Source organism: Brassica napus, chromosome C4 (genome assembly GCF_020379485.1).
Source record: "Brassica napus cultivar Da-Ae chromosome C4, Da-Ae, whole genome shotgun sequence".
In the NCBI taxonomy this organism is placed as follows: domain Eukaryota; kingdom Viridiplantae; phylum Streptophyta; class Magnoliopsida; order Brassicales; family Brassicaceae; genus Brassica; species Brassica napus.
Window position 1 is genome coordinate 55,619,924 of NC_063447.1, and position 27,456 is coordinate 55,647,379.

General features: G+C 35.8%; 3 protein-coding genes across 9 annotated transcripts; all 3 read left to right on the top strand.

Moving 5' to 3' along the window:
• Window positions 1-224: 224 nt before the first annotated feature.
• Window positions 225-4,103, top strand: LOC106402028 (type IV inositol polyphosphate 5-phosphatase 7). Of its 3 annotated transcripts, none has more exons than XR_001280575.3 (10): window positions 225-747; window positions 842-929; window positions 1,122-1,184; window positions 1,263-1,455; window positions 1,531-2,233; window positions 2,312-2,505; window positions 2,585-2,842; window positions 2,924-3,149; window positions 3,612-3,672; window positions 3,749-4,103. XR_001280575.3 is itself a non-coding variant. In XM_013842660.3 (8 exons), the coding sequence occupies exons 1-8, from the start codon at window positions 718-720 to the stop codon at window positions 3,144-3,146; spliced, it is 1,758 nt and encodes a 585-aa protein (XP_013698114.1). In that variant the 5' UTR covers window positions 226-717; the 3' UTR covers window positions 3,147-3,556. The 3 variants fall into 3 exon arrangements, 1 of the variants encoding a protein (XP_013698114.1); XR_001280574.3 differs by having other exon boundaries at window positions 226-747; window positions 1,116-1,184; XM_013842660.3 differs by lacking the exons at window positions 3,612-3,672; window positions 3,749-4,103 and having other exon boundaries at window positions 226-747; window positions 1,116-1,184; window positions 2,924-3,556.
• Window positions 4,104-10,370: 6,267 nt separating this feature from the next.
• Window positions 10,371-25,898, top strand: LOC106399845 (putative F-box protein At2g19630). Of its 5 annotated transcripts, none has more exons than XM_048754072.1 (8): window positions 10,371-13,801; window positions 13,886-13,973; window positions 15,347-22,921; window positions 22,994-23,127; window positions 23,243-23,423; window positions 23,513-23,586; window positions 23,674-23,761; window positions 23,846-24,518. In XM_048754072.1, the coding sequence occupies exon 1, from the start codon at window positions 10,672-10,674 to the stop codon at window positions 11,893-11,895; it is 1,224 nt and encodes a 407-aa protein (XP_048610029.1). In that variant the 5' UTR covers window positions 10,371-10,671; the 3' UTR covers window positions 11,896-13,801; window positions 13,886-13,973; window positions 15,347-22,921; window positions 22,994-23,127; window positions 23,243-23,423; window positions 23,513-23,586; window positions 23,674-23,761; window positions 23,846-24,518. The 5 variants fall into 5 exon arrangements, with proteins under 5 accessions (XP_048610029.1, XP_048610027.1, XP_048610028.1 ...); XM_048754070.1 differs by lacking the exons at window positions 10,371-13,801; window positions 13,886-13,973 and having other exon boundaries at window positions 21,992-22,921; window positions 23,846-23,984; window positions 24,053-24,139; window positions 24,224-25,898; XM_048754071.1 differs by lacking the exons at window positions 10,371-13,801; window positions 13,886-13,973 and having other exon boundaries at window positions 21,992-22,921; window positions 23,846-23,980; window positions 24,053-24,139; window positions 24,224-25,898.
• Window positions 15,831-21,388, top strand: LOC125586195 (F-box protein DOR-like). The gene is made up of 4 exons (XM_048756034.1): window positions 15,831-16,191; window positions 16,285-16,437; window positions 17,033-17,222; window positions 21,256-21,388. Exons 1-4 carry the CDS (start codon window positions 15,831-15,833, stop codon window positions 21,386-21,388), a joined length of 837 nt encoding a protein of 278 aa, XP_048611991.1.
• Window positions 25,899-27,456: the final 1,558 nt, after the last annotated feature.

Sequence of the window (27,456 nt, forward strand, 5' to 3'; positions counted from 1 at the left end):
TTTAAGAAATAATAACGGACAAAACCATCAAAGCTTTTTTTTTTTGAATTAAGTATCCGTTTAATATTTGATTCTCACATGCTGTAATCGAATCAGGTTAAGTATAATTGTAATTAATTAATTAATTTTTTTAAAAAAAAAGAGACACACAAGGGCTGAAAAGTCCAAGGTAAGGTAAGGTTTCCTTCCTCTCTGCGCTTTATTCTGTTCAAGTCCGCTTCTTTTTTACTTTGCCGTTTCACTGAGAACGAGGCTCACATTCTCTCTCTCTCTCTCTCTCTTAGAAGAAGAAGCAGTAAGCAGGACCAAGTCGAAAGCTTAATCACACTCTCTCTCTCTTCAAATCACTTTTGTTTCTCTCTCTCTCTCCAAAATCTTCCTCATTGTCTTTGGCTGCTTCAAGAAACTGTTTGTCTCTTCAACACTTTCTCTGCTTATTACAAATCAACAACAAAAAAAAGTCTTTTCTTTTGTCTCTCTTGGGAGAAAGAGTCTCTCAAATTAAACCCATTTTAGACAAAACCATTAAATCCTGATCCAGCTCTGTCTTTGCCCTCATTAGCTTCTGTCTGAGATTCAAAGAAGGAGGAACAAAGAAAGAAGCCAATTCTTTCTTGTCAACAGTGATTCAACTAAAAGCCCCAAACTTTGTTCGACATTTTCAATGGAGTGAGTCGACAGATCAAGAACAAACAGATACACAAGTAAGAAGCAGCAATGAGAGACGACAAATCCAAGAAAAGCAAGGTATTTAGTTTTTTTGTTCATCTTCTTGAAATCTCATATAAACAATTTTCACTAGACCCTTTAACTGATTTTGTTTTTGGGTTATTGAATGAAGTTGTCATGGTCAAAGAAGATGGTGAGGAAATGGTTCAACATCAAAAGCAAAACAGAAGAGTTTCAAGCTGATGTTTCTCTTCCTCAAGGTACCCAAAACTTTTGTCTTAAAAACGTAAACACTCCTTTTTTTCTGAAGAGGCGTTTGTTTAACTGCAATCTTTTGTCTTTTTCTTGAGCAAAGAAACAAACAGTTTCTGTTTCTTCTGCTTTAACTTTAACCACCGCTCTCCCTAGAAATTAAAGAGTTGTGATTGACTTCAATTTACTTGTAGTTGTAGAAGTTGAGCATAGAAGTAGCATCTCAGAGAAGGAGCCATCCACAATCAAGAAGAGCAAAGCTGGTAACAAAACCATTCATCAAACTAACTACACATACATATATGCAAAAGTTTGTTGTTATGACTCCTGAGTTTTGACAGAGAAACTCAATAAGAACTGGGAGCAGCAAGCTAGACAAAGGAGAATGAACTATGAGAACCCAAGAATCATTGATGTCCAAAACTACAGCATCTTTGTAGCTACATGGAACGTTGCTGGACGCTCTCCTCCTGAAGATCTAAACCTTGACGAGTGGCTTCACTCCTCAGCTCCTGCAGATATATACGTACTTGGGTATAGTTAGTTACCACCACATCTTCTCTTTCTTCAAGAACTGTTCTTAAAATGGTCTTTGTTTTCATTTTGTAGCTTCCAAGAGATTGTTCCTCTTAACGCTGGTAACGTTCTCGGAGCTGAAGACAACGGTCCCGCCAAGAAATGGCACTCCCTCATCAGAAAAACACTCAACAACCTCCCCGGGACAAGCGGCGTCTCTCACACTCCATCTCCCATCCCTGTCCCCATTGCAGAGATTGATGCTGACTTCTCCGGATCTTCTAGACAAACCTTCTTCAACAGACGCTCTTTCCAGACCCCAAGCATATGGAGAACGGATGAGAACGACTCTTCGGCCACACAACCACCGCTTGAGCGTCGTTTAAGCGTGTGTGATCGTGTCTTCTTCAGTCATAGACCAAGTGACTTTGACCCTAGCTTCAGGTGCAGTCACAGGCCTAGTGATTACTCTAGACCGAGTGATTATTACTCAAGACCGAGTGATTATTACTCTAGAGCAAGTGATTACTCTAGGCAGAGTGATGTCTCTCGGTGTGGTTACTCAGATGATGATTATGCTCCAGGGGATTCACCAAGCACAGGCTTGTACTCACCAGGGTCGAACGAGAATGGTTCTAGAATCTCCTGGAACTCTTCTCAGTATTGTTTGGTGGCTAGCAAGCAGATGGTTGGTATCTTTTTGACAGTTTGGGTGAAGAGTGAGTTGAGAGAACATGTCAAGAACATGAAAGTGTCTTGTGTTGGGAGAGGATTAATGGGTTATCTTGGAAACAAGGTAAAAGCTCTTGTGCTTCTACTACTGCTTGAGTTAGTTGATGGATTGTTTAAAATGTGGTTTTGTGGTTCTTTGTAGGGATCAATCTCAATTAGCATGTTGCTTCACCAAACAAGCTTTTGCTTTGTCTGCACTCACTTGACATCAGGACAAAAAGAAGGAGATGAGCTGAGGAGAAACTCTGATGTGATGGAGATACTCAAGAAGACAAGGTTTCCTCGTGTCCAGAGCTCTGCAGGAGAGAAGTCTCCAGAGAATATACTTCAGCATGAGTAAGTGAAACCAAGAGTCTCTTGGACTGAGTCCAATGTTTTGTTTTGTACTTAAATGTTCTGTTTCCATTTGATTCAGTCGAGTGATATGGCTTGGGGATCTGAATTACCGGATAGCACTCTCTTACCGATCTGCTAAAGCACTTGTTGAGATGCAAAACTGGAGGGCATTACTAGAGAACGACCAGTTAAGGATAGAGCAGAAACGAGGACATGTGTTTAAAGGATGGGACGAAGGGAAGATCTACTTCCCACCGACTTACAAATACTCAAATAACTCAGATAGGTATGCTGGAGATGACTTGCATCCCAAGGAGAAACGTCGCACTCCTGCTTGGTTAGTGTTTCTTGAATTCAAAGTTCAAAAATTCAAGAACCATTTGCTGATTTGACAATATGTTTTTTTTTATTACTAAAGGTGTGATAGAATACTATGGTATGGAGAAGGACTGCATCAGTTATGTTATGTAAGAGGGGAGTCAAGATTCTCAGATCATAGACCAGTTTATGGCATATTCAGCGCAGAGGTTGAGTCAAATCACAAGAGATTAAAACGAGCCACGAGTTACTCTACTTCAAGGGTCCAAGCTGAAGAACTCTTGCCTTACCCAAGAGGATACACCGAGCTAACTTTTTTCTAAAAGGTTCAGTGACCATCTCTATCCATAGAACTAACCAGAAAATTAGGAGATTGCAGATAGAATGTAGTGTCAGTGACATGAACCTATCAAGGGTGGTAGACTAGTAGTGGTCCTGAAAACTCATAATAGAGACTTAAGTCTATTTAAGACACTGGTATGCATTTATTATACATCAGCCAAGAAACTAGCCCACACGTTTCTCCTATAATATCATTTTAAGGCACTGGATATGATTTGATGTGATATGATTATCTCTGCATCGTCAGTGAAAACAACTGATTAGGAAACTGTAAGATTCGTTTGTGTTATTCTTGATAAAGAAAAGATTCTGAAAATCTTGTAAGAGTTAATTATTGTGTATGTATCTTCGTCATATCTTGATCACTTATGGTATATGATTTTATTCGGCTTTTGTCAGGTGTATTAAATTTTTTTTTTTTAATTTATTGTTGGTGTTGTTTGAAGCCTTGAAGAGTGATGGAGACATTACATTGCTTCTTTTAACACAAGGAAACAGGGACAACAGGTTTGGTCCAACTTCTCTTATGTCTGTTTCCGGTTTGGTATTTTTTAACTTAACGGGTGAAATTTCCGGTTTACAGGTGTAGAAAAGGGTTGTAATTTTGTCTTAATTTGGCGTATCAAACCGGTTCTTTTCTTTTCATGGATCTTCTAACTTTGGAAGAGTTAATTAATCTGAAGGTAATTTTATTTTGATAAATTTATAAGAACATGTGTTTTGTGAAGGATTATGAAACTGAGAGATGGAAGTTTTTTTCATAATCCATCATTATGTTTTAGTGTTAATGTTTAGTGATTTTCTTTTTGCATATTATTACAAGTGAAGTGTGTTCTTCACGAGACTATGATAGTGTGGTACTTGTTGTATAAGGTTAGCCGTTTAAGTGTAACAAAAAGATTATGCAAAAAAGAAAGCATTATTTTATTTTTTATTCATTCTCATTGTTTCCTTGCAAAGAAAAAGTAAAAGAATCTAAAGATAACGTCTTGTAATGATCGTTGTACTGAAAAAGTTAAGGTTTCTTGATAACCTCGAAGCTCACTCATTCTCTGATTCGATATTGGACTTTTTAAAGTCAATGATTATTTTCTACTATCATGCACACATGAGTCATCGAATGGCGTACTCACACAAACTCAATCATCACAGACTCAGAGTTATGATTTATGATGATTACTATCGATTTACAGTTTACTATAAACTAATAGTACATGATTAACATTCGTGACCTGAAAGTGGGCTGCACAGTCACCACAAAACACATGCATGTACATGTGATACGTAAATGATAAGTCCTAATTTCAACAAAAATGTAAAATGTCACTAAACTATTTGATCAATGAAGTTAAAGTCAAATATAAAGTGGACACAACGTAAAATTAAATATTTGATTTATAAATTCGCATGTCGTGATTCTAAAAATGTTCTGAGAGAAATGAAGTCAACTATTTGATCACTTGAATCTGTCAAATCAACATATATAACACCTAAATACCTAATGCAAATTTGTAATTGTAAACATATTTGCATTTGACCAAAACTTTTTTTACATTATTTATGCGTGCAAAAAGTTTAATAATTGTCAATCATTAGTTTGAGTTTATTTACTGTAACTTGATTAAATAGTTCTACGATATTTAATGTTTTTGATATATAAAAAGTGATCTGTATGAGGGAGAATAGTATGAAGAGGTAAATGTAGATGGAAATGATTGAAAAGGAGTATGAAAGTGAAGAGAGTGTGTTGTGTAATCTCATGCCTTTCTCTTCTTCCTATATACTCATGCTTTCTCTTGTTTCAGCTTTCGTGATTACAACAACACTTGTAAATTCCCTCTCTTTTTATTTCATTTACCTGAACAAATAAAACACAAAATAAAAAACATTCTTGTAAAATGTGAAGTCAGAGAATGATCAGTTCTATATTTTTCATGGAAATTCATATTTTACGAAATATGAACAATTAAATAAAGAAGGAATGGAAAGTGTGGTCCAGAAGTGTATCAAAATGATTTAACTTGTGTACCTATAAAAGTTACTCCTACTAAGAAATGAAAATTTATACATATATGATTTATAGGAGTGGACACTTAGATATCATTTCTTTTGTCAATAGAAAAAGATTGCACAGTTATAAAAGTGATTTAACATACAAATGAAGTACACATAGAATAGTATTTTAGAATTGTTTCATACTAATCTTAAGGACATGATTATCGGAGGAGGGGGACGGGTCTTTAGTGGATTTTTTAAGGAGGGGCCCACAAAAATGCAAAAACGGGTTGCAGAATAGCCAGAATAAAGACCGCTCACTACAAGAAAACATCGGTATTCTGACGGATATTCCGACGGAAAATGAAATCCTCGGAATATCCCGAGGAATTTCCGAGGAAATTCCGAAGAAACACAAAATTTGGTTTCCTCGGAATTTCCTCGGAATATACCGACGGAATTCCGAGGAAATATCAATCCGTCGGAATATTCTGAGGAAATTCCGAGGAAAAATGTGTTCCTCGGAAAAAACCGATGAATTCCGAGGAAATATTATAGCCGTTGGAGAGCCATTGGGAGATTTTACAAAATTCCGAGGAAATTCCGACGAACTAGCCGTTGGCGTCGGAATTCCGTCGGAATTTTCTCAGTCTGTCGGCAGGATTTAAACTATAAATACAAGCAGTCCTCTTCCTCTTCATTCACTCCATATCTTCATCCTCCCTCTTACTCTATTTACACACGAATTTGATTCATAAAAAATATGTCTTCTTCAAATTATTTTCGTTCTTGGATCGATCGACCTCATTTGGATCCGAACACGAGATTGCTTACGGAAGAATACCAACGAGGTATAACCGAATTCATGGGGTTAGTTCACCGACAACCGGAAGCAAAAACAGGTATGTTAAGATGTCCTTGCTCTAATTGTAAAAATAGAAAGGTTATTAAAGAGTGGGATGTTTGGACTCATCTATATTTGAGTGGGTTTACACGAAGTTACAAAATTTGGTATCATCATGGGGAAACTGATTATGAACATGGTAGTACTAGCGAACCTAGTGTATACCAAGCCCCAAGATGATCGATCGATGCGTTTTCTGACATATATCCATCGATCGATCCGTTTATACAAAAACTTACAAGATTTTCGGAGGACATTCCGAGGAACGCTTGAGATTCTCGATCGATCGATGGGATAATCTAATCGATCGATCACATTGTTACGCTTTGGTCCATCTTAGTGATTGATCGATGCGTTTTCTGACATATATCCATCGATCGATCCGTTTATACAAAAACTTACAAGATTTTCCGAGGACATTCCAAGGAACTCTTGAGATTCTCGATCGATCGATGGGATAATCTAATCGATCTATCACATTGTTACGCTTTGGTCCATCTTAGTGATCGATCGATGCGTTTTCTGACATATATCCATCGATCGATCTGTTTATACAAAAACTTACAAGATTTTTCGAGGACATTCCGAGGAATGCTTGAGATTCTCGATCGATCGATGGGATAATCTAATCGATCGATCACATTGTTACGCTTTGGTCAATCTTAGTGATCGATCGATGCGTTTTTGGATATATATACATCGATCGATCTGTTTATAAAAAAACGTACGAGATTTTGTTCTCGATCGATCACATTGTTACCCCCAAACCCTGTTTCCTCGGAAAAGCCTCGGAATATTCCGAGGAAATCCCGAGGAACACCTGATATACTCTATCGATCGATGCGTTTTGGTACATATATCCATCAATCGATCCGTTTAAAAAAAAATGACGAATTTAAACCCCAAACACTAGTTCCTCGGAATTTCCTCGGAATATTCCGATGGAATTCCGAGGAAGAAAAGTTCCGAGGAAGAAAAGGGTTTCCTCGGAATTCCCTCGGAATAATCCGAGGAAATTCCGAGGAAATAGGGTTTTTAAACCGAAAACAACGTTTTGCGGTTTGAATAACACCTATATAACCCTTATTAAGTGTCTTACGTTCATTATGAAGTCAAAAATTTGTTCCTTACCGTATAATTAACACTTTTCCGATTGTATGAACGAAATCCCACAACATAAGAGAAACACTTATGCCTTTTAATGAACGGTAAAGGGAATACTTTCAATTAGTTTTGAAATTTGTTATTTCATGGTTTATGCTCATCTATACAAAGAATCCTCAATGGTATGCATTACAATTGTATAAGAAATGAAATACGGCAAAAAAAATTGATGTTTTGAAACCTCAAACACTAGTTCCTCGGTATTTCCTCGGAATATTTTCATTTTACCGGGCAAATATTTCGCGAAAATTGAAATTAGAATTCCGACGGAATTCCGACGGATAATATCCGTCGGACCCTAGGTTTTATAACCACGAGCCCCTTCTTCTTCCCCATTTCTCTCTTCTTCCGCTGCGCGACTCCTCTCTTCTCTCCGGCGATTTCCCCCTGAAATCCGACGATATCTCCGGCGATCTCCCCCTTCTCTTACACAAATCATGTAAGGACCCTATCCCATTCTCTTAGATTCTATTTGTTAGGTTTTTGTGTAGTTTTGATAAATTTTTGTTATGGTGATTGGTTAGGATTGTGATTTGGTTGTATAATAGGTTTAGAATTGTGATTTGGTTGAATAATTTGTTTTGTTGAATTAATTTAGAATTTTTTTATAATTTTTTTTTATTTTTTTTGTATTTATAAAATCGATTTTTGTATATAAAATCGATTTTTGTATTTTACAAAACGATTTTTCTATATAAGTTCGATTTTTTGGATTTACAAAATCTTTTTTGTATATAAATTCGATTTTTTGGATTTTACAAAACATTTTTAATATCTATAAAACTTTTTTTGTGATTAAAAACTATTATTTGAAATTTAAAAATATTTTTAATATATATATATATATATATATATTATTAAAACTATTTTTTTGTAATTATTAAACTATTTTTTATTTATTAAAACTATTTTTTGTTTATTAGAACTATTTTTATATATTTATTAAATATTTCTAATATCTATAAATCTTTTTTTGTGATTAAAAACTATTATTTGAGATTTTTTTTAAAAAAAAATTAATTTATATATTTCTGTATTTATTAAATATATTTTTTTAATTTACGGGTCTCATGATGATCCGACCCGACCTCGACAGCGTCGTGGTCGTGGTGGTACGGGGAGCCAGTCTCGGGATTCCAGCCATTTTCAGGATTCTCCTTCGCCAGCAAAAGATGGAGATGATGCAGAGGATGTACCCGAACGAGGTGTTCCCGGACGTGCCAAACCCGTAGTTTTTTTTTTCCAAAAACTCGCAATGTTTTATTTTTATTTGTGAAACTTTGAATATTAATTAATATGATTTCAATTTTAATTTTAATTTTATATTTTCGAATTTAAATTTCAAAAATTTTATTTTTTTAAAAAAATTAGTATTTTTTACATTACGAGGAAATTAATTATATTTTTTACTCGATCGATCGATGTGTTTTTGAACATATATCCATCGATCGATCTGTTTATAAAAAACGTTCGGAATATACCGAGGGACATCTTCCTCGGAATATACCGAGGGACACCTATCCTCAGAATATACCGAGGGACATGTTCCTCGGAATATACCGAGGGACATGTTCCTCGGAATATTCCGAGGAAGATGTCCCTCGGTATATTCCGAACGTTTTTTTATAAACGGATCGAACGATGGATATATGTCTAAAAACGCATCAATCGATGAACTTCCGAGAAAATATCCCGATGAAGTTCTCCCTCGGTATATTCCGAGGAGATTTCCGACAAACTAGTGATCCTCGGAATTTCCTCGAAAATTTGTTTCCTCGGAATTCCGTCGGAAAATTCCGAGGGATTTCCGAGGAAAGAAGAAATTCCGAGGAATTATTTCCGAGGACTTGTTTCGTCGGTATGTCGTCGGAATAACGTTATTCCGACGAAATTCCGACGATTTTTTCCCTCAGTATCCTTGCTATTTCCTTGTAGTGGCTACTCTCTGGTTTTTTGTACTGTTCGCGGACCTCATTGACACGTGGCGGTCCATGATTGGTTGGTTTTTATTTTTTTTTTATTCAGACAAAAAAAATTAAAAAAAAATAAAAAAACCCATTTGGATTTCAGCGTTAATCATGGTCTAATTGTACAGCAATAACTTCTATGAATTATTGGGTCAGCCATATTCAAGCAACCTAAAAAGAAACTGAATATGGTTATGATATAATATACATGTACATATATTTTTTGACCAAAGGGTTACATGTATATGTATTAAGCTATATTGTTATGAATTTCATTTTTAATCGTTCAAAACAAGTTCTAAAACAGTAAAGTGATTACATTAAGAAAAACAAAGACATGATGGAATAGGCTTTCGTGAGTGGGAACGAAAGCAGCCTCACAAGCACATTATTTCTTCTTCTTTATAACCAAAAATCCTTTTTCAAGATTATTTTCTTTTCTCTACCTATGAAATTGAAGAACTCGTTCACTCTACTGCATAGAGTCATAGAGAGTAGGAGGCAAATAAGTTCAAAAACTACAAAATACAACAAAAATACACATAAATTTTGAATACAAGTAATCATCACTTAAAATCCTGGTGAGAAGGTAGTTGGGAGGCCAAGTTTTGTTATTGGAGGCCAAGTTTTGTTATTGGAGCAATTGTTTTTTTTTTTTTTTTTTTTATTGGAGCAATTGTTACATGTGAAATTGTGCTGTCGCGCTAGTATACGTCTTTTCTTTTCGACGTATCCTAGTTGAAATCCAAGGCTCGAAAGATTGAGGTCTAGTAGATTTCACATGGTTCTTAACCATGTAGAGAACATGAAGCTTATGAACTGTTTTGATGATTTTAATTATATTTCGAGAGTTTGTAACAAAGCTATCCAGGCTCGTAAGTTCACATCATGAAAGATCATGGAGAGTTTTATAAAGCCATATTCTAATTCCACTGGTTTATTTAGCCACCTTCTGGCTTATTGGATGAGTGTTTTCTATGGATACTATATGCATCCCCTTATTCAGTGGTTCATGTAGTCTAGAGCAATGGTTGTTTTAAGCTAAGAAAAATAACTAGCATATAAACGAGTGATCGACCTTATTGAACTTTTTGACAACACAGCTGGTTTTGTAATTTCATTGTTAAACTTTAACAAACTTATATTAGGGAGTTTGCGTCGGCCTTGTAGTTGTAGATGACTTGTATTCACAAGTTACAGAGCTAGTTTGTTTCATTTCAGTTTTATCAAATAATCCTAGTATGATCTTTCTGTATATTAGGGATGACTTGCAATCAATAAACTCAGTGCACATGGATCATATATAATGTAAATTAAATGGGCTTTATCAATACTGGCCCAAGTATTGTGCTTACATGGGCTTTATCATGCACAATCTGTATTTCTTGATCTTCTTTCTTTAGATTAACGTTAAAACTTTACTCTCCTTCAAAAGCAATACGAAACTCAGGGGAATCAACTCAAAGTGTTTCCGCCATGAAACAACGGAAGCAGAACGACTCAGAGAATGGTGTTAACATCACTCGAGGCATTACTCGATCGATGACCACACGTCATCGAAACTCATTGACGCTTCCTGTTGAGGTTGTTACAGAGATATTCTCGAGGTTGCCGTCGAAGTCCATAGCGAGATGTCGTTGCGTATGCAAGCTCTGGTCCTCCATGCTTCGTCGTCAAGACTTCACAGAGCTGTTCTTGACAAAATCTTGTGCTCACCCTCGGCTTCTTTTCGCATGCGAAGATGGCAACGAGCAGTTTCTATACCAAAAGAAAAACGACAGCGAGTTTCTCTTCTTCTCGTCGCCTCAGCCTCACAATCCGGAAGAGAACTCGTATGTCGTAGCCGTCAATAATCTTGCGCGTTTCCCAAGTTCCTACCAACTATTTGGTTGCACCAGTGGTTTCTTGTGTTATGGAGCTAACTTGATCCTCAAGGCGACAAAAAAGCGAGCGTATGTCACGGTGATATGTAACCCTAGCACGGGACAGTCCTTGATCTTGCCTACATTGAAGTCGAGCAAGACGTCTGGAATAGAAAGCTATCTTGGATATGACCCCGTTTCTAAAGAGTTCAAGGTATTGTCTGTACGTTATGATGGTTGGATCTCTAAGGAGCTCCATGTTCTGACATTAGGAACCAAGAAATTGTCATGGAGGTTGGTCGAGTGTTGCGTACCGCATTCTACTTCTCGTAAGTGGATATGCATCAGTGGTGTGTTGTACTACATAGCCAGGACTTCAGAGGGTTATTATATGGTAGTTTGTTTTGATTTGAGGACTGAGAAGTTCAGCTTTGTGAAGTTCAGTAGAGCACTGCCTGGTTCAGCAACGCTGATAAACTACAATGGCAGATTAGGTTTGCTTATGTCGTTGGAAGATTTTGGTAATGTTAGTCGATCAAGTAAAAGTATTGAACTGTGGGTTCTTGGGGACGCTGCAAAAAATGAATGGTCCGAGCATGTTTACATGTTACCTGATTTTTGGAAGGATGTAGTTGCGGAGAGCATGTGCATTGCTGGAATGGTTGGTACACATGAAATCATATTGTCTCCGTGCTACCAATACGTGCCTTCCTATGTCATCTACTTCAATGTGGAGAGCAAAACGATTAGAAAAGTTGGTATTCAAGGAATGGAGGCGTTTCAGGGTAATAGATGCTACACCTATCTCAACTACGTCGAGAATGTGAAGCTTCTTTAAGCATTTTAAGAGAAACAAGTGTAGTTTTCATTTTGTGAGTTGCTTTTCTTTTCTAGCTTCTTAGTTTCAATTTTTCTGTAAGCAGAAAGTCTTCTTGTTAAAAACTCTTTAAGATAATCGAGAAAAGAGAAGTTTAAAATGCGGTCTTTAAATGCTGTGAGAGGGAGAAGAGTTTTTAGATCTTCTTGTTACAAACTCTTTAAGATAGTTTTTTAGATAAATAGATTGCTTAAGAGAAGTCAACCTCACCAGAAAATTATGTTTGTCCAAAGCCCTTGTAGATGATTGATAAATCACAAGTTGTAGATCTAATTTGTGCCACTTTGGATTGTATTGAGTAATCTGAGTACATAGTGTCTTATCATAAATCAAAACTTCTTAAGAGATCATAAAAGGTACAAAATTAAGAACTTGTTTAGACGTTACTCCTATATGTTAACATGTTCTTTTATATCAAGCATTTTGTTAGTCGAATATGGTTTTTTCACTTCAAAGGATCAACGATAGATCAAAGTTTAATATCTAATTATACTTACAATCTAACATTAAAAATATATGGTGGTTAGATGAGACCACTAGGTCCACTACATTCTTAGCTCTAAATTTTACATATGTCTTTAGGAATTCAGACTCTAATATAATTATTACAATCTAACATATCAGCTAACAAAAAATATAAATATCTCATCGTTGTTCATCTAACACAATGAAACCATTACATCTTAAAAGTTGACAATATCTCGAAGTCATGCTCTTTAACTGGACTAGATGAGACCAATATATTCTAATTTCACAATTCCGCATTTCTTTTCTCTCTTTTTCAGTTATAAACCCCCAACATTATGTATACAAGCTAACATTTCAATTAACAAACAATACAACTACAACGTTATATGATTATGATTATAGCAGAAGTTAATATTTACAATCTGACACTAGCACTTAAATATTTGGTTAAATGTTATTTCTCTATGCTAATATGTTCTTTTAATATGATGAATAGACGAGACCACTGCATTTCAGTAATATATACTCCTATTGCATACTTACGAGAAGAATAAGAGTTTACATTATCATAAGCCAAATTTCAGTAAATATACACTTTGATCATCTATCATCTGACATGTCTCTTAGTACATTTTTAGCTAAACACATTAAATTGTTATAATTATAAAGATTAAAGCTTTTAGGTGCGTGTTGTTGCAGCCAATTTTCAGCCCAATTTATTCATGGAAGTCAGTTACGATAGATTACATCTCCTTATAGGAAGATCTCACAACTACTCCGTCCATATAAACTCTTGTACATCGTTTGTTTTGATTAAGGAAATACACAGACTTTCAGAGCTCGTGTTCTTCTGATCCATTTTTTCTTTCTTTCGTTATGTACTTTTTCAAATCAGTTTTTAAGTCTTATGATTTATAGAGTAATCTGATATGTTTTGGAAAAAAAAATGTATAAGAGCATTTTTATCCCAGTTTCTGTAGAGGGTTTTTAATGATAATGACCCATTTAATTAAATGAGAAAGCAATAAAGTGGGTGTAACCGATCCTAATTTTGTGATTTTCGAAACCGTTTACAAAGGATTTCTGAATGCACGTGTCAGCTTGGGAGCAAAGGTGTTTTTATTTATGGTTTTGTAATTTCTCTTGCTCTCATTATTTTCTTTGTTTCCTTCTTCGTTTTCTCCGCTTCGTGATCTCAGCATGACCACATCAATTGATCCGTAACGAACGATGCCATCAATCTCATCGCCTTCTTCTCTAGCGATTCGCTCTGCCCAAACTCGATCTCCACTCTCCTTCTCCATCTTCACTCCCAAAACTCAAGTCTTCTCGAGAACCAGAATCGGTGATCTTTGTTCTTCTCAGATTGCTTCCCGGCGAGCCGTCAATCTAATCGACGGTAGCTTCGATTTATCATTTTTTAGCAGATTCGATTTTTTTTTATTGTTTTGTCTAAACGATTCACTTTGTGGGTTTTGAACAGGGGAGGGATGATGAGGATTCGAGCGATCATACTTGAGTATGAGTTCGATGATGAGGATTCGATCGATGTTTCCATCTCCATGAAGCTGGTAAAGTCTCGACATTTTGAATCAAAGCTTGATGAAGTTTCTCCGAGTATAGGATCAAAGCAAAAACCTTTGTGCTATTAAGAACCCTTAATTAAGAAACTACCATTGGAAGCACAAAATCGAACAGTTTCTTAACTAGAGTTCTTAAGTCCACTAAGTACACTTATATAATTAAATAATCATTAAGAAACTCATTAGTATTTCTATGGATAAAGATACTCTAATATCTTAGAAAGTAAATAAGTGATAAGCTTAAATAGTGTTGGGAGTAAGGAATAGTTTTCAGTCATTAGATCAGTTTGATCAAGTGCCGGTCTGACATTTCCGAGGGGCCCAATACAAAACTAAAAATTATAAAGACATTACATTTGATATAACTAATTTTATAAGCTAATTGGTTAAATATAATGTTTATTTATACCTATTATATTTGTTTAATTAATTTATTGTATAGAAATATATTAGTTTCATGTGTTTGTCATTGTTTTTTTGGTTAAATATGTATAATAGTATTTATTTTATTTTAGAAAAATAAATGGTAGATGTCAAAAACAAAATGGTAAACCCACAAAAGTAGGCCCCATTCAAAAGTTTCTTGCGTATGTATTAAGGGCCCATACTCAAAATGGTGAACCCACTGATCTTCACTTTTAAGTGAGGAGATGCCATGTTTATACGTAATTCTTGATTTCCTTGGCTCTGATACCAGTTGATGTAACGGAAGCTTCTATGGATAAAACTAGATTTGCTGATTGTAAAAATAACCGGAAACTAGGGTTTGAAAAAACTTTTATCAGTAATTTAACAAAAGCTCTTGGTATGAAAATGCTATTCATGTGCCATAAAAATTCGTTTAGCTATGAAAGTTCAATATTTATCCGATATCAAAAATTTGAATACAACTCTAGGCATAAAAAACCTATTTATATAAAATCGAGCAACCTTAAAACTCTTAAAAGTTATTTAAATAATTCTAATTAATTAATATAAAAACTAAATAATTAGTAGGGGTTATTGGTTGTTGTATTTTAATGGATTTGAAAATCCGAACTAAATCTAGTGTTATTGGTTCTATGATTTTCAAATATGTATTAAAATCATGTGTTATTGGTTTAATGATTCATAAATTCTATATCAAATCAAGTGTTATTCAATCGTACGGATTTACTAATATATTTGATTTAATAATGGATTTGTTTGGGTTTTTTAATTAAAAATACAAAGACTCAAATCCGGAGGTTTGCATATTTTATTTGGATTTATAAATACTATATGAATTTCTAAATCAATCAAAATATATAAACTAATAACAACTTTTAGGAATCTGTCTCCGCCATGAATGTTCTAACCTTTTCTCCTCCTGTTACGCGAAGCTCATTGTCGATTCCTGATGACCTCGTTCTCGAGATATTCTCGAGGTTGCCGTTAAAGGCGATAACGAGATGTCGTTGCGTATCCAAGCTCTTGGCGCCCATGCTTCGCAGTCAATATTTCACAGAGTCGTTCTTGATCAAATCTTTTGCTCGTCCTCAGCTTCTATTCGCATGCAAAGATGACAGTAAGCTTTTCTTCTTCTCATCACCTCAGCCTGAAAATCCTGAAGAGAACTCGTATGTTGTGGCCGCCAATCATCTTGCACGTTTCCCATGTTCCGATAGATTCTCTGCTCCTACCAGTGGCTTTTTCTCGTGTTATGGATTTAGCTTGATCATGAATTGTGAGCTTGAGAATGTGATATGTAACCCTAGCACGGGATAGTCCTTGACCTTACCACCAATATTGAAGTCGAGGAAAGGGTTTGGAGTAGAAAGCTATCTTGGATATGAACCCATTGCCAAAGAGTTCAAGGTATTATCAATGGAACTTTGGTCTGAAAGTGGTGAGTGGATCTCTGCGAAGCACCAAGTTCTGACATTAGGAACCAAGAATTTGTCATGGAGGATGGTCGAATGTTGCATACCACATAATTGTTCTGATAAGTGGATATGCATCAGTGGTGTTATTTACTACGAAGCTCCAGACAACTGGGCTTCCATGCGTTCCATGGTAGTTTGTTTTGATTTGAGGTCTGAGAAGTTGAGCTTTGTGAATTTCATGGAAACTTCCAGTAAAGAAATGCCTGTTTCAACAACTCTGATAAACTACAATGACAAACTAGGTTTGCTTATGTCGGGAGATTCTGATGATAATAGTGGTTATGGTTGTATTTGTGGAGAAAGTAAAAGTCTTGAGCTGTGGGTTCTACAGGATGCTGGAAAAAATGAGTGGTCCAAGCATGTATAAGTATTACCACCACCTTGGGAGGATGTAGTTTCAGAGGACATGCACATTGCTGGAATGGTTGGTGTTAATGAAATCGTATTGACCCCCTGGTACAAATCCGTGCCTCCCTATGTCATCTACTTCAACGTTGAGAGAAAGACCATCACAAAAGTTGGAATTCGAGGAATGGAAGCGTTTCGGGGTAAGATATTTTACACCTTTCTCAACTATGTTGAGAATGTGAAGCTTCTTTAAGCATTTTAAGCAAGGCAAGTGTGGTTTTCATTTTGTGTGTTGTTTTTATTTTGAGATTCTTAGTTTGAATCTTCTGTTCGCAGAAAATCTTTTGTTATAAACTCTTTAAGATAATCCAAAACAGAGAATTTTAAAAAATGTGACACTTTCATTGCTGTGAGAGGCAGAAGAGTTATTAGATCCATGAAATGAGCAGAATGTAGCTATTTTGCTTTAAATAACCCCGCCATAGAATGATGTTTGTCCAAGCCCTTATAGATGATATAATTTTGATAGTACCGAGTAGAATCTTGAGTTATATAGTTCAGCTTTGCTGGAGATAATAGAACAAAAAAAAAATTCGTCTTGTAGAACACTTCCTACATTATCTACTCAAAATATCCAAGAAGAGAAGGAAGCGTTTGATGGGAATAGTTTCTTTTCACCTATGTAAGTAATAATATAGGACTTTTTTAGAACTTCTCACTGCAAGGATCATGGGACCTTAACTTTGTCCTTTATCTTTTCTACGGATCAGATGCCTTGACTCTTTATGATGTCAGAAGCTGATCCATATGCATGTAGGCATGTAGGTAGTAACAATATGAACTTTTCTGATGAAGAGGAAGGTGAAAACCTCAAGACGGTCAAAGATGGAATTAGGTCTGGTTCAGATAATGATCAAGATGAGAGGATTTATTTTGAAGAGCAGAATGATAGTTGTAGCAGTAATGATGATGGCACAGAGATGGAGTTTGTACTATTTGTTCGGGAAAGAAATTCCCTTGTGCTCCATGGACTAGGAAAGTGTTTAAATGCATTATATATTTATTACTCTCTTTCAACAAATAGTATGGTTTATATTCTTTTGGTTACCAATTGTGCCACTTGCCGGTAAGAAGGACACACCAAAGTAACAAACCCCAATGCAAAAATGCATCCGAAGAAACCAGCCAGAATGCCACACATAAGAGCTTTTCAGTCTGCTTAATGTTTTTTAATTGTTACTTCACAAAGCCATGCCGAATATGAAGTTGTTCCCAAGTCTTTCACCACTGTCTACACTTCCAAAAAGTGGTGGAAGACCTCGAAATGGTCAGCTTGAAGTTTCCACTTCCTCACAAGAAGCTCCTCGTAATCAAGAGCCAGGTTATCACTCAAGACCATTACATTTACCTAGAGTAAGTCGATTATATAGTGAATTCGATTGAGGTTGTACTCGGGTTACATGTGTAGTGGTTTTTTAATCAGTGTAAAATTAAAGAATTCGTGCACTTCACTACGTAGTATCATAGAGAGTAGGAGACACATGAATTCATAGATTACACATAAGTTTTGACATACAGAAATGAAAAGTCCCAATATCATGTAACTATGGTTTAGATCCAATAAATTATCAAATTGTTGCCATTTTGTTTAAGATCATTTAACCCGTTATTAAATGATATTTTTCGAGTCTTTGTAAATTTACATTATAATAGGGCAGTTACATCCCACTTTTAAAAAGTGTAAAAAAGTGTCAAGTCTGTGACTCGAACCCAGGTTATTGAGATCTAAACAACAACATTTATACCACTGAGCTAAAGGATTCTTTGTACATTGATGGCTGAAACAAATATATATTTATGAAGGTCGGAAACCTTTGCTTCTTCGGTTTTTTCTGTGGGACCAACACTTATTTATTTTATCTAATGATTTAATAAATACTTTATAACTCACGTTTTGAAATTGTATTCGTTAAAAAAAAACCCCAATAAACCTCTTTGATCTGTAAGCGTTCTCTTCAATGGAAGTTTATGGCTTTCAATTTTTAATCATCGGTTCATGACTCATCTAAGAAACACAGATTGGCTCTTTGAGTTTCGTGAATCATTTTTTTTTTCTTCAGTCTCTACATCTCCCCATCTTTAATAAATTCATCATCGGTTCTTTTATTTTGCCTGATAAATCATTATTGTGTGGTTTTAATTTTCTTTGGTCATCCTTACCTTGCACCCTTTGATCTAACCAAGAAGAAGAAGAAGACATTTGTCGTTCATGATGCCATCGAGGACTCAGCTGAGTCACACGGGAGACATACTATCCGTTGCCTGATTGTTCAAGAAGAGTTTATGTGTTGTGAAACATATTTGTTTCTTTTCGTCAGTTGCTTTGTGTAATCTTTTTTCCTGCAAATAATGATGGTTTTGACAGTTCATTCACGGGAGCCAAGAAGTAAAAGAAGAAGAAGCCAGTGAGTGTTTGACATTTTCTGTTTTCCTGAGTTTTTTTTTTTCCATTCATTAAACTTGGATTTTGAAGATTATGTGCCTCACATTCTTTTTATTTTGATGGTTGTTAGGTTGAATGAAAATCATTGAATAAAGAAAATGTCGATGCTCCTGAAGATTTGGAGGGTACTTTATATTTCTTTCTATGATAATTCTAGCGACATAAATTTGAACCTTACAGAGAGTATATTGCAGAGCATCCTAATGATGAGGAAGAGGTGGAGGGAATTGATCTGCACCTGCAACGTTACCCGTGGGAGGGAAGTGACATAAATTACTTATACGACGAGGTAAGCATATCATTAGATGGTTTGCGGTCCATCTTTGAGAGCCGTCGATTGTAAGTGTCTATCGTTTTGAAGTTGTACGCCACTAAGATGTAAAGAATTACTAATCACGATTACCTTACTAGCAGAGTTCTTTTGCACAGCTATTGTCAATGGAATTAACACTGGAAATTGATGGTGCTATATTTCATGTTCCAAATGCTAACGCAAGCTCCAATGTTGATTCTCAGCTTTAACATGCCAAAATCACAATGCAGTGGGTGTTGTAAGGTAATTCAGTAGGCACAAATGTTCAGTTGAAAAAAATTCTAAACTGTATTTATGCATCAAACTTATCATCCGTAACATAATAATATGCTTTTTCTGTGTTAGGAACCGTTTGTAAATAAATGTCTCGAATGTATATGACTGCTTAGTTTGTTGCTTTTGACAGTGAAATCACTAAGCTTGCAATGTGTCAGGACAGCAAAAGCATCTCAGCTGATGGTTAGCTTAACAATTTCGTTGGTTTCTTTTTCCTATTATGTTGGATGAATTATTTTAGCTAACAAATATCGCAACAGAGCGCTGGCAATAACTCTAATAGATTTATATATACATTCAGAATTGGAAGTTTGGTGAGAACATGAACAAGTACTTTTGTCACGCTATTGGACAGTTATACGTCATTTCAAGAGAAATGATTTTTTATATTTTCCATAATCAGTAAGATTTTAACTGTTTTGTCTACTTTGCATTCATACCTCATTCTCTATCTAACTTCTTGGTGCTACTATATAATGATCAAGTCATTTTCTGCACAAATAGGCAAGTGGGGATGTTACGTTGGGTGCTTGGTTTATTGGGCTTGGCTATACAAAGTCTGTTGTGACTCTAAAACTTTTACCTCATTTAACATTGATTCTGGTTCTTGGGAGAATTGCAGATTGTGAATGAAAAGCACAAGCAGGGAACATATGTGTAGCTGCGTTCGACTCGACATGTAGTGGTATCTGCAGATCCGTTGATCCCATTGTGGAAGTTAACATGCAATGTGTTGACCTGAAAATCATTATTTGGAAGCTACATTTCGAGGCATTTCCTCAACATATAAATAGACCATAGACAGAGTTTGATATTTATAATACTCAGTGATCATGGAGTCTGCAGAAAACAGTCATTTTGCATATTCTATATGGAACCAAGAGATATGTCCTTTGTTTGATGATTGTATTATGATAGGTACTAACATAGGAGATGACTAGAGAAATAGAAATGAGTATGAAACTCTTATATGAGTAGCTTTTGTAAACACATTTGGGTTTATTAACAGTTGTGACAAACAATTATGTTTATAGTAAAAGAAATCCGCCGCAGCGTCAATAACAAATGCGCCTGTTTTTTGGTTGTTTGAGATTGAAATAGCTTATGGGTTTTCTAAATCAATATAATTGATTTGACTAAAGCTATCTTGGATGACAAAAAGTAGGATTGCAAGTTTAATAACTTCTACTTTAGACTTTAATTTCAACTAAATTATAATCAGTCTTTTATCCATATCATCTTAATTATAATCGTAAAGATTTATTAGAATAAATAAACAGTTTCAACAATATTTAATATGTGATTTAATAAACAAAAGAACATGTAGAATTTTTAGGATTTAAAGAGATTAGAGACAATAGTTAATGAATATGAAAAGAATACGAAGAAGAAGATGAAAAATTATTCAAGCAAATTAGTGGTAACACAGAGGTAAGCGAGATAAAAATATCAATCAATAAAGAATGAATGAAAGAAGAATGAGCAGGGTTAAGTTATTACACAAAGCAAAAACTAAGACAAATCAAACGACAGAACGTGAAAACAAATGTAAACAAGACAAGAGGAGATGGTAAAGATAAAATGCATTGAAAAACTAAATGCTAGATTAGTAAGCAAGAGACAAAAATAGATTAAAATGCAAAAACTCTTCGCCTTGGCGCGGGTAACGATCCCTAGTGGTAAATAAAAGGACCAATTATATTGAGATTCTTAACATCCAAAGACAATTACGGATTAAAGATTATATAATCAATACATATACTTTTTAATTAACTTTGAGCTGAATAACTTAGACATATTAACTATATTTAAAGTGAATGTTTTATTTCGCTAAGCAGTCAAAATCACAGATTACAGAGCTAATTTTGTTCCGCTTCGATCTTATCAAGTAATCTTTGCTAGTTTTACACTGTCATGAACATACAGATGTGATGGACACAAGCATGGTGTATCCGAATTCCAGCAACAAGTGGAGGTTCTTGGGATATGCTTTAATAAAATCAATCCTTGGTCGTTGGACCAGCTGACACGAAATAACGGTCCTATGGTGATTGGCTGATTGTGCATCATATTCAATACTACAATGCTAGGTATGCTAATGTTTCTTGAATGAGGAAACTACAGCCTCAAGTAAAGATAACATGGAGTTTGATCCGATTGAATTTTTTTTGGTTTGTTTCTTCTCCTAAGATGGTCATTGTTCGGTTATTTTTTGAGCATTCTTACATCACCAGTACAAGGATCTAATGCTCATTCTCCTTCTCATGAGAGTGATCTTCCCTCTTTTTTCATATGTTAAGTTATGGTACATACCGGTATCTGTATGTTTTCATTACAGTTCCGGTTCATTATTCTTCTTTTTTCATCAAGTTGTGATACCCAGATCATTGTATTACTACCTTTGATATTAAATGAGATTGTTTTAAGTGTTTAAAAAAAAAGATCTTATCAAGGAATCTTAATATGATTCTTTTTGCATACTAAGAAAGAAAGAAAAATGTGATTTGCATCAATAAGCTGACAAATACGTAAAAGAGATCTCTGGGATAATTTTTTTTAAGTTTTTGTCACAAAATATCTATCAATAAAGAAAATGACCAAAATAAGTTTTATTAAAAAGTAAAAATGTATTTTTATCCTAGGGTTAACTAATCTAGACTAAGAGTTTAGAGTTAAGGGGTGAGATTTTGGGGATAGAGTTTTAAATTAAAAAAAATAAAAAAATTTAAAATTTAAAATTTAAAATAAAAAAGGCTGTTTTAGTTATTTTTTTTCAGAGGCTATTTTTGTGACAAAATTTTAAAATGTCTATCCGAGATAATTGTCTTGCATAAAATCAGAAAAACAAGAGAATGTGCATCATAATTGGTCTGCGCATATATGGATCATTTTCAACAAACATTAAGATTTAAGAATGTAAACTACAGGCTTTAGCGATACGGGCAGTACATGGGCTTAAATTGGGCTTTATCATGCACAATATAAAGATGTCTTTCAAAACAAAACAAACTCTTAGAGCAGCATCATCGCTGGCTCTTAATGAGTCTCTTAGGGTAATTGTGAATTAAAAGAAAATCAAAAATGTTGCATGAGGTAAAAGACGTATCTTAATTAAGGGGAGGAAGGGACGGCTCTTGTAGCCACGTGTAGGCAAATCAGAGGTGAGAGGAAATGTTTGTTTTTTTTTGCTTCTGTTCTTTCTCTCTCTCCCGAAACAGCTACTCTCTCTCTCCCTGGCTCCTCGACTGTCGGTGGCTCTCCTCGACGGTCGTTGGCTCTCTCCGTCGGCGGCTCTCCTCGAATCGCTCAGGAGAGAATTAGAGAGAAGCGGGAATAGATGAACCGTCTTCAACGGTTCGTCGATGAGAACGACAATCTCATCAGTCTCGTCAAGAAGCTCCCCGAGAAGCTCCATCACAACATCATGGAGAGTTTTTCAATCCATTCAACGGACAGAACATCGAAGCAGACAGTTGATGTTTTGAGGAGAAGAGACAAGACTTTACAGTCTCAGATTCATTCACTTAAAGCTGAGATTGATGACTTTCAAACGGAGGCTTCGTTCTTTGCTAACACTGCTTCAGAAGCAGCGGTATGTTTCTTCTGTTGGTGCTTTATCCTTTTAAATTCTGCATATGCATCTTAAGTGGTGTTTCTTTAATAGGAAGGAGTTCTTGAGATTAGCTCGATGTGGAGGAGAGCGAGCTCGATGTTGTGAATGGTCTTGGAGATAAAACAAACGACAATAGGATTGGATATGAGGAATCTGTTCTTGAGAAGCCACAATATCTCAAAAAGGTTAGCTTTATAATCCAAAAGCAGTTCAGATATAAGAAAAGTTGACTTCATTGTTGAATTAAGATTGAATAATCTTCCATTCTCTAACCAACATCTGATCTTCTTTTATTACCAGAGGATCAATCACGGGGCGGAATACCCCAGCAAAACGCTGAAACATTGAGAGACACATTGATACAGCTTGGGAATATGGTGCTAGAATGAATCAATCAGTTTTATATTTCATTCTTTCGTTGATGGTGCAGGGTGGTTATAGGCACATTGATACAGCTTGGGAATATGGTGATCAGAATGAGGTCTCTCTCTCTCTCTCTCTTTCTCTTCTTGTTCTGTCTGAAAGTTTCTAGTCTAGATGTAAAAAAAAAATCCTTAACTCTTGTACAAGGTCGGTCAAGGGATGAAGAGGGCTATGCACGCTGGTCTTGAGAGAAGGGACCTCTTCGTGACCTCCAAGCTTTGGTAAAACACACATTCCTTTCTTTTACTACTACTTCACTCTTTTCTGCTCACTGTTTTTTTTTAACTGATACATGTGCGTAAGTACAGATGTACAGAATTGTCCCCTGAGAGAGTGTGTCCTGCTCTGCAAAATACCCTTCAGGAGCTTCAATTAGACTACCTTGATCTTTACCTGGTATGTTTGTTATTCCATAGATTACTGAATCAAGTTGTATACTTTCTTTCAAAATAGTCTTTTACCATTCAAGTATATGTGCAGATACACTGGCCTTTCAGGCTAAGAGAAGGAGCGAGTAAGCCACCAAAGGCAGGGGACGTCCTTGAGTTTGACATGGAAGGTGTTTGGAGGGAAATGGAGAAGCTTGTCAAGGACAATCTTGTCAGGAGCATTGGCGTTTGTAACTTCACCATCACTAAGCTCAATAAGCTTCTAGCCTTCGCTGATTTGATCCCTTACGTTTGCCAGGTTTTGTATCAATCTTTAAATCAATCATCATCATGTTCTACTTACACACTCATAATGCTAGAAACCAACACACACGGCAAAATGCAGGTATGTCTCTACCATACGACACTCACAATGCTGAAAATGTGATTCTTACTGCATGTGTTTGTTTGTTTATGTATATGTAAGCAGCTTTCAGGGTCTCAGCCATCAAAACCGGTTTCAAGATTCAAGGCACAGAGAAGGTAGAGCAAGCAGTGAGATCTATGTACAAGTTTGCTTGGCTCGTGATATGTAAGAAGCAAGAACAAATACAAATGTCAGTGTGTGCATTTTATTCACATCTTTTTTTTAACAACCTTTAATTAGAAACCTTGCAATGGACGACTTAAATGTTTGGGTTTCCTAGCTTGTCTCTTAATTCACTTTTTGTGCTTAAAAGCATTAAAAAAGTAATAAGAATCCCTAATATGGATCTTTGCAATAATCATGCTCTTAGTCCAAGAAAAAATTATACGAACTCTTCCGAATCTGTCTCCGCCATGAAACCACGGCGGCAGAACGTCGGTGTTGGTCTAACCATTTCTCGACGCGTTACACGATCGATGACCAAACTTCAACCAAACTCATTCCCGATCCCAGATGAACTCGTTTTCGAAATATTCTCGAGGTTGCCGTCAAAGACCATAGCTAGATGTCGTTGCGCATGCAAGCTCTGGTCCTCCATGCTTCGCCGTCAAGACTTCACAGACTCTTTCTTGACCAAATCTTGCGCTCGCCCCCAGCTTCTATTTGCATGCGAAGATGACAGCAAGTACATCTTCTTCTCGTCGCCTCAGCCTGAAAATCCGGAAGAGAACTCGTATGTTGTAGCATCCAATCACCTCGCGCGTTTCCCAAGCTCCTATAGCTTATTTGGTTGTACTTATGGCTTCTTGTGTTTTGGAGCTAACATGATGTTGAATTGTGATTCTGATGAGATGATATGGAACCCTAGCACAGGACAGTCATTGACCTTACCAAGACTGAACTCGAGGTTGAGGGTTGGAGTGGACAGCTATCTTGGATATGACCCTGTTGCGAAACAGCTAAAGGTATTATCAATGAACCGTTCGGTTGCAAGTGGTGAACTGTTCTCTGTGGAGCACCAAGTTCTGACATTAGGAACCAAGAACTTGTCATGGAGGTTGGTGGAGTGCTGCGTACCACATTTTTCTTGTCGTAAGTGGATTTGCATCGGAGGTGTTCTTTACTACACAGCTTCAGTCAACAGTTCGTCCTTCAGTTCCATGGTGGTTTGTTTTGATTTGAGGTCTGAGAAGTTCCGCTTTGTGAATTTCATGGAAACTTTCAGTAGAGCAATGGATGAATCAACAACTCTGGTGAACTACGATGGCAGACTAGTTTTGCTTATGTCGGAAGATTCTAGTAATGTTACTCGATCAAGTAAAAGCTTTGATCTGTGGGTTCTACAAGACGATGAATGGTCCAAGCATGTATATGTATTACCACCTTCGTGGAAAGATGTGGTTACAGAGATCATGTGTATTTCTGGAATGGTTGGTACCAGTGAGATCGTCTTGTCCCCACGCTTCCAGTACGTGCCTTCCTATGTCATGTACTACAATGTCGAGAGCAAGACGATCAGAAAAGTAGGAATCCAAGGACTGGAAGCATTTCAGGGTAGCCGTTTCTACACCTATCTCAACTATGTTGAGAATGTGAAGTTTCTTTAAGCGTTTTTAAGTGAGAGACAAAGTGTAGTTTTCATTTTGTGTGAAAAAACCCCCACCTGTTGTGGAAGATTATAGACAAGGGGATGGTAGAAAATCTTTTTGTTAGAAACTCTGTAAATAGTAAATATACTAATCCAAGGGGATGTTAAGAATGTGATCTTTCAGTGTGATGGATAGGATACGAGTTTCTAGATCCATCACATGAGCAGAATGTTGCTATTTTCTTAAGATCACTTAACCTCGCCAGAAAATGAGGTTTTGTCCAAGCCCTTTGTAGATGATCTAATTTTGTGCCATTTTGGATTGTACCAGTAGGATCTGAGTTGCATAGTACTGTTTATCACAAAGTCAAAACTTCTTAAGAAATAATCGAGAAAGACACCAAAAAAGCAGAACAAGTTGAACAAACAGCTATGGATGATGATGATGATGAACAAACAACAAGTCTCCACCTTTGTCTGTTTCTGCTACATCTCTGTTCTTTTAACAATTTTGTCATCAACGAGGAAACGAGTCCATTCAGTTGTTTGTTGTATTCTTTTGTAGACCTCTATACACTTTGTTTTTAGTTAACAATCTGATATTTTGAGACTATTAGCATGATTTTGCCTTGCTAATAAGTAAGAAATGGTTTTGTAACAACGGTTCAAGAAACAAAAGATACATTACATCAGGAATCTCAAAGCTGTTTCTATGGACATTTGAGTTCTAATTAGTATGGTGCATGGCAGAAATAAAAACTCCATACTGTATTTTTTTCAACCAGAAGTGACTAATACCATTTTTATCTACTATAAAATAGTCATATTAGGGCATCTGCATCAGTGAACCCCATATAAGGGGTTCACAAAGTATTTTTTTTATTTTGTTTTTTTTCTGTTTGATTTTTGTTTAAAAAAAAAAAATTAATTAATCGGGCCAATCGCGGGCCGCCACGTGCCGTGGGGCCTGCGCTACAGTGATGAACTTTAGGAGAGAGGGGTTCACGCGAGAGAGGCGGGACGAGCCGAGGTCATCGGTTATGCTTATTTTAATATATTTTTTTTCGTAAAACGTGCGACTCCCCTGTGAACCCCCCGCTGCGCATGCCATTAGGTCCATATATCTAGGAAAATTTGACAAAACTAACCCACAACTTGATTTTAACCCCAAACCTATACCCAAACTTGAATCAATGCAAAACTAACCTAAAACCCTTGTGAAATTACAGTCCAGCCCCTTGTGACCAAACAAAAAAACAGAAGCTATTTTTACGAATATAGCCCCAGTAAGTCGTCTGAGATGTTGGAAGTCGTCTGGACGACTTCAAAGTAAGTCTTCTGGTGTACCTGATCTTAAAAATAATTTTTAAATTTTTAAAAAAATATTTTGATAAGCAAAAAATTAAAATCATGTAATTATAAACAGTTCTAAGTGATATAAATTAAAATATAACAAATTGAATTGTTTTCAATATAGATGAGTGTAGGTAGTGAATCATGGTATTCTTTGGTCTAGGGTTTGACAACATATGTTGTAGTATTGTATGTATTCTTAGGGTTAGATTTTGGAAAGCTTGAATATTTTTTAGAAAAATTAAATTTTTACCTATACGTGCTTATTTTTGTGTATAATAAACATTTTTGAAGTTTAATTTGATTTTATGAAGTGTTTAGTTAGTTAATTAAGTTTAGGAGTCGTCCAAATATT